Source organism: Apodemus sylvaticus, chromosome 20 (assembly GCF_947179515.1).
Source record: "Apodemus sylvaticus chromosome 20, mApoSyl1.1, whole genome shotgun sequence".
In the NCBI taxonomy this organism is placed as follows: Eukaryota; Metazoa; Chordata; class Mammalia; order Rodentia; family Muridae; genus Apodemus; species Apodemus sylvaticus.
The window spans coordinates 32,379,918-32,392,480 of NC_067491.1; the positions used below are offsets into that span (position 1 = coordinate 32,379,918).

The 12,563-nt window shown below is 34.9% G+C and overlaps 1 protein-coding gene across 1 annotated transcript in view; it reads right to left on the bottom strand.

Moving 5' to 3' along the window:
• Positions 1–209: 209 nt before the first annotated feature.
• Positions 210–12,563, bottom strand: part of Rassf9 (Ras association domain family member 9) — a 31,720-nt gene continuing 19,366 nt past the window's right edge. Inside the window, exon 2 of the mRNA XM_052165320.1 lies at positions 210–2,704. Within this exon, the coding sequence (XP_052021280.1) occupies positions 1,450–2,704 (1,255 nt within the window). The 3' untranslated portion in view covers positions 210–1,449. The remainder of the gene's footprint in view (positions 2,705–12,563) is intronic.

Genomic DNA, 12,563 nt, shown 5'->3' on the forward strand with positions numbered 1-12,563 from the left:
AAGAAGGTAATGGAGGAAGGACGAGGGAACTGCTGGAAAGAACAGTTAAGGCCATTGAATCCAGAATAAACCTAGTAAAAATCTTAAAACTTCTAAGCTTTAAAAGGGAGAACAGTTAAAAGTAGTAACAATTTGTATCAAAAAGAAACATTCTAGGAATAATAGCTAATGTGTACATAAAACAACATTTCTACTTCTTGTATCCTGATTTGTGTGAAATGTGCCAACTAAAGAAAATTAGAGTATACCAATATTCAGTTAACAACAAATGATAAAATGAATGTTTTTTGGTTGTGATGCAATCCTGGTCGATCTTATTTTGAGGAAGGGAGAAAGAGAAGGCAAATAGGAGGAGAAAGAAAGCTAGCAAGAAGACAGGAGAAAGAGGAAACGCTTACCAACGTCAAACAAAAACATTGTAATTGTAAGTGAAGACAGAATCCAAATAATCCACTCAACTCCTTGAATTTCTCTTAATTTGCATGGGGCGACTTAAAAATACTTGATAATTTAAGTACCAGGGAATTCCCCTGACAGATTGGTTACAGTATATGAGAATAAATATTTAGTTCTACTCTGCATGTTCCCAGAGAAGAAACACTGATATATACATACAAACGGACATATATTCCACTTCAATACTTTTTACAGTCAAGGCATGAATTAAACTTTGACTGATTTCTTCTGTAGCCTACCCTATGACTTCCGAAATAATGAACTCGCAACCAGCGTTGGCTTGATCAGAGGATCTAATGAGGTTGTGCATAGCTCATGATCATGTTAGAATTGCTCAGGAAAAAAAATGCTGATTATGTACAGTACTTGGCTTTGCCTCATCTGCACCCAAAGTAACACACTGTCAGGAATTATACATGTCCCAACAGCTTCCTCTCCCTAGATTTAAACAGAGAGCAGTCAGGAAGAGACTCACACGGTAAGAACATTTTTCAGTCTGACCATTTAAAAAAATACAAAACTTGAATTAATCATATGACATGACATATGACATATATGGGGTAGAAGCATACCTGCACTTTACACTCTTAAACATTCTAATGATAAAATGTCAAAAATGAGAAATATGTTGATTTTACTTCACGTTGACAGTATGAATATTTTGATGAACAGTGTTTAGAACTATTTTGGAGTTCATATCATTCATGTCTCATAGAAGCCGTAGGAGATACCATCAATCAATTCTCATTAGATTTTCTCTGCATTATATAGCCACAAACTAAATTTACTGCATCCCTAATACACAGTCCTTTGCGTGAACCTACAATAAAGTCAGGTTGGAAATACTCTACAAAAACAAGCAGTGGTGGCCACTAGTTTTTATTAACTACTGAATATTTAGCATGGCTTACACTTTGACAAAGTTATAGATGGAATAGATTTGTTGTTAAACCACACAAAACATCATTAAAGGTCAGAAAGAAGCCATCGGAGTTAGGTTGCTAGCAGTAGCACATCTCCCAGAGTCGTTTCAGAGTCCTGACTGTGGTTTGAACTGATGCCAGTGTCTGAATCGGTGTCATTTGTATATGTGTTAAACATCCTTTGAGTTAATGGAGGGATCTCCCCATTACTGCTGGGAGCCTCAGCTTCCTTTCCCCTGTTTTCTTTTCCCTGACATCCATCTTTGTTGCTCATGTGAAGTGAACTGAACTCCTTGGCTAGGAGTTCGTATTCCCTTGCTTTCATCTGAAGCAGTGAGTCACTGTATTTAATCTCTCTCTGGATGCCACTCAAGTGAGAGTGGATTTTCAAACCAGCTTTCATGCTTTTCTCCAAATCGCACTTAACGCTTTCCAAATCGGGCTTTTCCAGCTCCCAGGCAGCTGCCCCCTCTGTGTCTTCGCTACCATCCATGCCCTTCACCTCTCTCTCAATCTCAGCAGAGAGTTTATCAATGAGTACTCTGTAGTATTGCAGCTGTTCCTCCAACTGCGCCATCCCCTCACTGTCGTTCAGCTCCTCTAGAGTCTGGTTGTCCTCAGACTGAATGTCTAGCTTCTGCTCTTCGTCATTGAACCTGCGCATTAAGTAGGCCTCTTGAACATAATTGGCCCCATCATTCCCAACCCGGTCCAAGTGGATCTTAGCTTCACATTTTTCAATTTCCATATCTAACTCTTTCATTCTTTGCACTTGCTGGTGAATCGTGTGGTCCTGAGAAATAATCAGATGAACTAAACACTCCATATTGTCTCGATCATGAGAACCCGTGTCCTGCTTAATTTTAGCCAGTTTCCGGAAGGTTTTCCTGACGATTCTTTTTTGTTTATCTGGTGGCAAAGTTTTCATGTAATTCGCTGGGCTGAGCTCCCAAGGCTTTTCATTATTTTGCACCTGTTTGGTTTCGGCTGTTCGCCACAGTGGAACTGGGAGAAAGGCATCTGTTTTAACCAAAACAAACTGCATGTTGGGCTGTTCATCTCCCCAAGCCTTCCACAACTTGAGGATCCTCGTCAAGGGAGGCAGGGCTCGCTCTGAACCCCTCCACTTTTCTACGATGCAGTAGTCACTGGCCTTGCCCAACAGAAATCGCTTTTCTCCAAATGTAGCTTGATGCTCCTCGAGCAGAGCCTGGATGACATCGACGGAGGTGGTGCGTTTAGTTAATCCGCAGACAATCTTCTCATCCTGGCAAACCCAAACCACAATTTCCTTCTCTTCAGGATCCATGTCTTTAGTTGGAGATCTAAAAAGAAAACAAAGAGCATTTCTGTCATCGCCTGTGTAAACTCAGAAAGATGGTTTAGCATTAATGCCTATTCTTGCCTCTACACACTCTTAGGTTGTACCTACAGAAGAATAGGAAGACATGCTTCAGGAAATGAATGCAAAACTTTTGGATTTCTGTTCAGTTTCCTTTTGCAGCCATTGGTGGAAGGGACACAATGTCAGTGAACACTTGAATGAAAAGCAAATGAAGTGCTTATCATTTAATATTTCAAAGTTAATCTTGACATGTTTACAGAACTGAGGCACTGACAGTAATTACAGACAAGAAGCAAAGAAGATGTAGGATGAGGGTCTTCCCCTTCTTACTGATGTCTTAAAACTAAAGGGTAAAGGTGGAAATGTAGAGTAGAATGGTCAGCTTAGGTTATAAAGTTACAGAGTTATAGAGTCAAGAATAGCTGACTCTACAATTCTATAGTTAAAGTGGCCATTCTTTCATTGAAGAAGTGCTTTTGCTACATTGACTCTGTGTCAACCCTGCAGAAGCAGCAATACAAAAAGAAGGTGATTACACAGGAATCTGTAATAGGTAACAGTATCAGGTTTTACATTGCTGTGACAAAATACTTGACAGTCTACTTAAGGGAGAAGGATCTATCCACATTTTCAGAGGGTTCATTAGAGCTCTGGGGAAATCCAAATATCATAAGAGGGAAAGGGGACATATGAAGTAGGGAGCATGGTAGACAGGAAGTAGTAAGACAGCTTATACCATTGTAAACAAGAAGTAAAACCGACTCCTTAAAGGAAGGAATCATGGCCCTACAGACATGACTGAAATGATGAACTTTTGTTATCAAGGCAACCAATCACTAAACTATATGACTTTGCTAGGAAAGAATGAAAGATGATACTTTATAGGGCTATTGTGTTAGGTGCAAAGATATTAGGAAGTGGTTCAATTTAGAATATACATGAATATAGATTTGAGGCATTTCCTCTTTTTTTTTTTTTTTACTATTAGAGGAACTGGTGTATTGGTTTGGTTTTGTTACTAACAATCTACTGAAAAAAAAAGACTACTTTTTAAAGGGACAACAAGGTTCGTTGTGGCTCACAGTTCTAAATAACAAGACCTAGAGACTTCATCTCATGAAGACTTCTTGCTGATAAATATATATATATTCCAGGGTAACACAGAACATCCTACGGCAAGAGATAGAGAAGGCACATGCTTATGTAAAGCACTCCCCAGACTTGCAAACCCCAATAACTTCCTCCCAATCACAGTCCTGAACACTATAGTCATAGAAAGTGTTTGTCCCTTTACTATTGTAAATATATGGCAAAAATAAATCCCTGCATAAAATTCAATGTAAACTAAAATATAAAGAAGTATTTATCCAGAAGTGGATAAAAAGAGTTTTCTTGAGTAAAAATAAGCAAGGAATCTTGACACCTGCAAATATCCTCTTCAGAAAACTGTTAAAACTATATTTCTATTATGAGTATAAATCACATGGACTGTGTCTTTCACAATAGAACGTGGGCAAACAGGTGACTGATTTATACTCCAGTGTGATTTATGAAGCCATGAGACGTATGAGTGGAAAGAGATTTGCTGTGCAAGTTAAGGCAAATTCATCTATCAATTTAATAACACTGAAGCTTATACTCAAAAAAGAAATTACCCATGATATTGTTGCCATCTCACTTAACACTTAGAATGTATAGCTATTATGATGTTTTAGTAGCAAAAGTCACTAATGCTATTGTGCGGATCGTCTTTCCTATGGAATATTCATCTCACTTTGGCTGTTGACTTCTGAGACGAAGAAAAAACAATATCAGCCACGCTAAGAATCATAGAAGACCAAAGCCACTCCCTAGCAGAGGACTTAGTAAAATGAAATACTCAGTTGTAGAATCGAGTTTTTTTATGATCAGCCAAAATATTTTATTTTTATTTATTTATTCATTTTTAATGACGTTCTTTTCTGTCTGCATGTATGCCTGCATGACAGAATAGGGTATTAGAACCCTTTTTAGATGGGTTTGAGCCAATGTGTGCATACTAGGAACTGAACTCAGGACCTTTGGAAGAGCGGCCAGTGCCCTTAACCACTGAGCCATCTTACTGGCCCATGATTAGCTAAAATCTATACTGGATTTTAATAAATCTCTTACAAAATATTTTCACTTACTAATATGTGTTGAATAATATATTTTTAAAAGAAATGTGGTATTTTTCACTCTGTTTATAGCCCTTGGCTAAGTCTTTGCCACATTAAAAATGATACATAGGAGAAATGATACATAGTAATTTTTACAATAAAACAAGTATGTTCTCAAAAAAAAAAAAACCCAGCCTGATTGACCAATTACTGTTTGTGCTATGGCTCCACAGTATACATTAGCTTTAAATGAGCCCGTACCTCCATGTGTCTTAGCCATATACATGTAATACACAAAATTACTGTATGTTTTTTAAGTTTTGAATTTAGGTGTCGTTTACTTTGGTTTTGATGATTTTAAAAGCAGTAACTTATCCAGAACTTATATTTAATTACAACTTATTTACATGTTATGTTTCATGGAAAATATAAACTTTAGTCTTTGTTTTAACTATCAACATTAATTGACAGTACAAATAGCTATAATATTTAAATAAAAAGGTTTTAAGTGTTTTTTTAAATGTTTGGAGTGTTGTAAAAATCTATTCAATATACACAACATTAGGACAGCAAGATGGATCACATGGAAAAGAGCTTTAGACCAAGCCTGTTAATAATCTCCAGGATCCATAGGCTGGAAGTACAGAATTGACTCTTACAAATCGTTCTCTGACCCCTACATGTCTATAGCTGCATATGTCCCTACCACATACACACCTACACACACAATAAAATATATACAATGATCATAAATTTAAAATCTATAGCATTGGAAATCATAACTATTAATCATTTGAAAAACTCCATATATTCTTCTCATACCTGCTGTGTATTAACTAATTTAGTTGTCACCATTACATAGGGACAAAATTGAAATAAATCTCAATTCACAGGTAAATAAACAGGCATGGGAATCTTACAATATTATATGTTAGATGATTTATAGATGTGAGATAAGTAAAAACACCAAAATAGGTTACTTTCATTAAACTTTAGGATGAAAATATAACCTTCTGAGAGCATTATAATCAGTATCCACTGTATAACACTCAGTTCAGCTAGAAGGACATCTCTCATTTGCAGCCATGGGAAAAGTACACAGTAAAGTGTCACTTAAAGAAATAATTATGTATCAAAGCTAATGCAGTAGTGGTCACATTCTAGCTGGCTTGGGCAATTCTATTAGCTGACAACACATGAATATTAAAAACAACAATAGAAACAAACAAACAAAATCCAGAGCCATTTCCTGTTCTCTTTTCTGGTTGGAAACCATGAGTTCTGGTGTTTAGCAGTGGTGGCCAATTGGTCTATGAGCTCTTTTGCCCTGTACTAGAGATGTGTATATCACTGGAAGCAGAGAGCAGAGAATCCTTTTTATGAAGAGTCATAATGATGTCCATTCCCACTTCCAACATTCCCAGAACTCCTTCACCAATAGAAGTGTTTCCTACCTTGAAAGGATCAAGTTACTATACAGAGTTTTCCCTACCTCATAAGGCTGCTGATTTTTAGTTCTTGTCATTAAGCTGCAATAATGTTCATTATAGACAATGAATAAAAACTATTCATTTCATATTATATATAAAACCATTGGAGACTTTTATTATAATCTCACAACCTTACCAGCTCCAAGACTTCATTTATATATTGTTTTAAACAACAAATCAATGCTATGTATTTTCTAGGGTGGACTATTATTAACTATTTAGGGGAATTTTTATAGCCATTATTCAAACAAAGTAATTTTTAAAACTTATGCTATCTGACTGAACACATTTAAATGTAATGATCACTCAAGACTGAATTCAGGCAGTAATTCTTTCACAACTTGCGTGTCATATTTAAAGAATATTTTATGTCTGGCTTCGTATTTTGGAAACTAGTTATTTCATGATACTTCTCTGGCTGACTTTTCTGTTCACTCACTTAACAAATATTTCAAATCATTCATCTATAGAATCTGTACATGATACAGAGACAGCAATGATTTACAAGACTCTCTCTGGCTCATATGGGAACCAGGTATTCATTCAAAAGAAGAATGAGGAGGAAGAGGAGGAGGAGGAAGAGTTGGAGAGGAGGAGGGGGAAAAAGAAGAAGAAGGAGGAGGAGGAGGAGGAGGAGGAGAAGGAGGAGGAGGAGGAGGAGGAGAAGGAGGAGGAGGAGGAGGAGGAGGAGGAGGAGGAGGAGGAGAAGGAGGAGGAGGAGGAGGAGGAGGAGGAGGAGGAGGAGGAGGAGGAGGAGGAGAAGGAGAAGGAGAAGGAGAAGGAGAAGGAGAAGGAGAAGGAGAAGGAGAAGGAGAAGGAGAAGGAGAAGGAGAAGGAGAAGGAGAAGAAGAAGAAGAAGAAGAAGAAGAAGAAGAAGAAGAAGAAGAAGAAGAAGAAGAAGAAGAAGAAGATAAAGAAAACACTAATTAGTTCGACTAATTTTCTTAGTTTATCATATATATTCAAATGCAGCATTGCTGTAGAATAATGATAATCCTTAGCATTTAGTTTCATGGAGCTAAAACAATTTAAAATTAAAACAGTAAAAATTGAAGATCTAAAAACCCCTAAGCTAAATTAAAATTTTTAAAAAAGTATTTAAAAATAATTATATTATTTGATCATAGTAAAACTTAGTCATCTGATATGGATAAATGTTTTAACCCTAAAATTTTAGAAAAAAGGCCATGTTTCTTAATCTTTAGCTTATGCAGGAGTTCTGAACACACATACCAATATTTAGAAATATACTATCTTGTGAAAGTCATGTTATCTTCAAACATATACATATCAAAAGGTTAAATATCCAAACTTTGTGTCATAACTTGGTTTGTGATGCAATATAATAAATACTGGCTATCTAGTGAATACAATTGTAGTGGTTGAGATTCATAACTCATAATACAGCTGGGCACTGTGACCTGAAAATAAAAATGTCTTGAGTGTGGTTTGTTTTGGTTTTGCCTTTTGGTGGTTTGGGGAGAGTATTCATCAGACTCTTTATTGCTGTGTCACAATTTAAGAGGGAAAGAATTTATTTTGGCTCAGAGTTTAAGAAACTCTAACTTGGGAGGCTCCAACCTATCTTGGAATTTGTGGTAATGACTACAGTGGAGGGGGCTTAATTTAACAAAGATGTCCATCTCATGGCAGTCAAGAAGCAGAGGGCAATAAGAAAGGACAAGGGACCAGGTGTTAATATCAAGCGCATGCCCCAGATGTCCATTGATTGCATCTGTTCCCTAGCATCATAATTATAAATTCATAAAGAAGTGCAATCTTTGGGTGAAATTAGATTCTTCAAAATGCAATGAATATTTAATGATTGGAGTCATGAGTACATTTTGTAACACACTTCATACCCAAACTAATAGGCTATAGGCGCACTAAAACTAATTTTACTGTTTATTTTTAATTTATAATATATCTTAGTCTAATAATCTACTACTAATTACTGTTTGTATCCCAGTGGTTTAGCAGTATTTATAAATGGATTCACTCTTGTTACAATTATATGATTCAGTTTTATGTTTGTTGTTCAGCATGCAATATTCTTGTTCATTCCATCTTAATCAATTAAACTTCTTCCTTACTGTTGGAGATGTTTGTATGTATTGACCATTTACATATTAATAGATTTACTTAACTATCAGATACTTTATGTCTTTTGGTAATCACAACGTTAAGAAAACATGCATGTTGTGCTTATAAATACTGCCTTGATTATCGTTGGTAGAACTGAGACAAGGCGATGGTAACTGCTGATGTCATCATCATGAATCGAGGAAATCGTCAATTGCAGTGCTTCTCTCAGTTCCAATTTTAGAACAGAGACTAATAATACTATATTAAAATAAACTACAATAGCATTTACAATGACCCATCCAGAAGCATTTCTGTGCTTGCCAATAGATCATGTTTCAAAACTTTTTTTACACTAATTTTTTTGGGGGGGGAATTCAAAGCATTTTTGTGATTTTTGTGTAGTTTACTTGGTACAGTTTCAAGACTCTGAAGAAGGAAATGGAAGAAGACCTCAAACAATGGAAAAACCTCCCATGTTCATGGATCAGCAGGATTAATATAGTTAAAATGGCCATTTTGCCAAAAGCAATATACAAATTCAATGCAATACCTATCAAAATCCCAACTCAATTCTTCATAGAGTTAGAAAGAGCAATTCACTTATTTTAATACTTTTAGATAAAGCAAATTACAGTAGAAGCTTGGTTCTACATATTTTAACATAATTTATTTGATATTAGATATAGAGGTTTCTCATGCTACCCTATTATATTGTTGAACACAATTGTGTCTATTTTATCTTAAAGTAGTATGCTTCAAAATACTTAGATGTTAATATTCAGAAAATCATTTTAAAAATCAACAGTACTTAGGATGTTTTATTTAACTTTTTAGTTGGTTTTTATAAATTAATTGAAAATTAAAATGCAAAATCATACAGCAGTTGTTCTTAACTGTCACAAACCAGCATGTTTTAGTCAACAATAATTTTTCTAATTCTCTGTAAACTTTGCTTTAATACTAAGTGATAAATATGTGACTCAATTTTATCACAGTTATCAAAAGCACAAATCTTTTAAGTCTGTAAAAGATGAAGTGTGTAAATAAACATTATGTGTAATAGTAATAAAATTATACTCTGATTTTTATTTAATGTAGAGAATGGAATTATTATATAAAAAATCATGTTAAACTTACTGTAATGGTTCATAATCTTATTTTGTAGATATATTTAACTTATGACACAATGACCTGTCTCAATCAGTGAATTCTTCTTTAGCTCACAAACTTTATTTTTAAAGCTCATAAACTTAAGGTTTGTATTAAGATGAGACAGCATGTTTGTGATCTTCTATTTATAACTTGACATTGTTTGGCTGCACTAATATAGTGCATTCAACAGTCAATTTAGAATAGCTTCATCAAAATATTTAGATGTTTTATGTAACATGTATATCATCACATGATAATTACAGCCTTAATAATAGGGACTTTCTCATATTCTCTCTGAAATAATAGTATTGAATAATAATAATAATAGATATTTTATGTGATGTCTATCATTGTATAGGAACATAAAGTTTAAAACACAAAATAACAATAATTAAATTGAATGGCACAAATGTTATACAATTAAGATGAACTGGCTTAGAAATTCAACATTCCTATTATCAAATATTACATTGAATACTGTGAAAAAACATGAAAAAATAAATTATGAATTTAGGTATTGAAGCTTTCAGATAAAATTAAGTGAAATACTATCGATGGCATTACAATGCCAAATGAAGACACTCTAAATATATATTTATACAACAAGGAGCATTAGTATTTAGTCAACCATATGAACCAATCATTGAAGTTGGAGTACAGAATAATTAAAGAGAAGATTCCCTTAACAGAATATAGCCAACAACGATAAACTTGAATGTGAATACATAAAACTTTCCAGTAAAACTGTTGATTTCTGATCATGCTTTCCTTAAAAAAAATAATAAGATTTGGTAGAAATAAGTAATAATTATTCCATAGAGTATGCTTCTCAATCACTCAATCAAAGTGCACTATGATACAGCCCATAAGTTATAATAATATTTGGAACTCCGAAAACATTTTTCTATAGAATCTATGAAAAAATTATTATTTCTCACACCAGCCAGGATATATAATAGTACAATTTAGCTATAATGCAGAGGAGTGTGTGTATGTTTGTTTTCAGTCTGTTTGTTTTTTGTTACTCGAACCTCTGGAGAATGTCTTTATGCAAAAAAATCAGAATTTTTCAAGACTTTATACAAATGACATTTGTGCTGTAAACTATGACATCCTTAATGAAAGATAGTTAGCTGGGAAGCATTAGGGGAACATGGAGCATGAGTCTTGGCTGATTACTTACAAGCCAGTCTCTATTTCTTTATTATTACCAACTATTTTTATACCAAATGATACAAATAGCCTACAGTTTATGAAAGAATCCCTCATGGCAAGAAACCCTCTCCTCTAAATGCCAACAATGGTGCTGTATAAATCACATCATCTTCAATTGTGACTCAAGACTCCATATGGGTCTTGACGTAGCTGAAGACAAGGGTGTCAAAAAACCATCAGTAGTCAAAGTTTCCTCAAGGTGCAATAACCCAAGTTATTTAAAATCAAGCACACAGTGGATCTAAGGTGTTTCTGGCAAAGTGTTCAGGGTTGTGTCCCATGGCTTCACTGTATTCTTGGTTCTGAACAGACAAGCTTCTCTGCCACACACTCCACATGCTGTCTGTTACTACTCAGGACAGAAACTATAGCCAGGAGCTACACCTTGCTGAGATTTAAGACTAATGGCTGATATATAGTGGGTTTTTAACCTTTCATAGAAAGTTTGCTCTTTATAGAAATACAGCAATTCAATTAGCAAATCAGACTTTTAATATGCTTCTACCAAAATTCTTATGCATGGAAGTATGAGAAAAGCATATATTCCTTTACAGTGTGGTGTATTAGAATGTTCTATTTAAAGTTTTCCTCTTTGTGTGGTTGTTTTCAATTTCATAAAAGCTACAGGAATCTTGATTAGGGGTGAAGACAGACTTTCCAACAGTTTTTGAAATAGTTGACAAATACACTTCGGTCATTTTTACATGATACATTCATGTGAAGTGGCACTCGCAACATTAATGATCATAAGACATGTCTATCAAGCCTGAAAAATATATTCTGCTTCCTGTGGTACCACATAGTTAAAAAAATTGATTTAATTTTAATATTTAAGATAAAAATAAATACATCCATGTCAGGAGTGTCCACATTTGCTTATATTTTAATAAATGGTTAAACATAAAGAACATATGGAAATTAATACTTACAATAAATGCCTTTACAGTTTATTATCAATAAGCTGTTGATTTTAGATATAAAACCCGTATGAATTGACTCACAGATTCAAAGATTTATCTGAGCTGTACTTTTGCCCATTTTTTCCATTTTCTGTGGAATCTTATACCAAAAACACATGAAAGCAAAAAACAAAGGAGACATGAGTCTCACAGCGTCAAGCACAAATATTCATGAATCCTGGCCCCGTATTTAATGTACTATAAGGTAACTTTCTCCCCCTTTCTATGTCATAGCCAATTGTTTCCAATTAGGCTTCCAATTAATACATCACTGATTGGAAGAAATACAACTTTTGCATTTGGTCCTGTAGAAACACACTCAGGATGACGCTAGTTTTAGTTGATGGAACTCACCATATTTACAACCTATCAAAGCCTCCTTCTTCATTAGGAAAGAACATCAGGCCAGTAAATATAGAGTGTAGGTTGTTGGGTGAAAGGAGATGTGTGGGCACCGTGTTCTGGAAATCAACAAGGACACCTGGGTGAGGCCTGGCTGTGGTCGGGGGTGTCGATGGAATGTGTTGCCAATGCATTGCTCTCTGGCTTTTCTAGATAGAATGCACAACCAAGATTACAGCGCAGGGAATTTCTGAGCTCTCAAAATTTACAAGGCATTGCAAAATACCTGTGGTGTTCTTGGATGAAATGGAAGTACCAGATACAGCTGCAGCTAGTGATGACAATGTTTCTCATCTGGTGCTATTGAGTTAGTAGGATGTTGGATAGGACCAGATAAATCAATCAGCCACAGCCTTCAAGAAATGTGTTAGCAATAAACTACAAAGAGCTTAACGTTG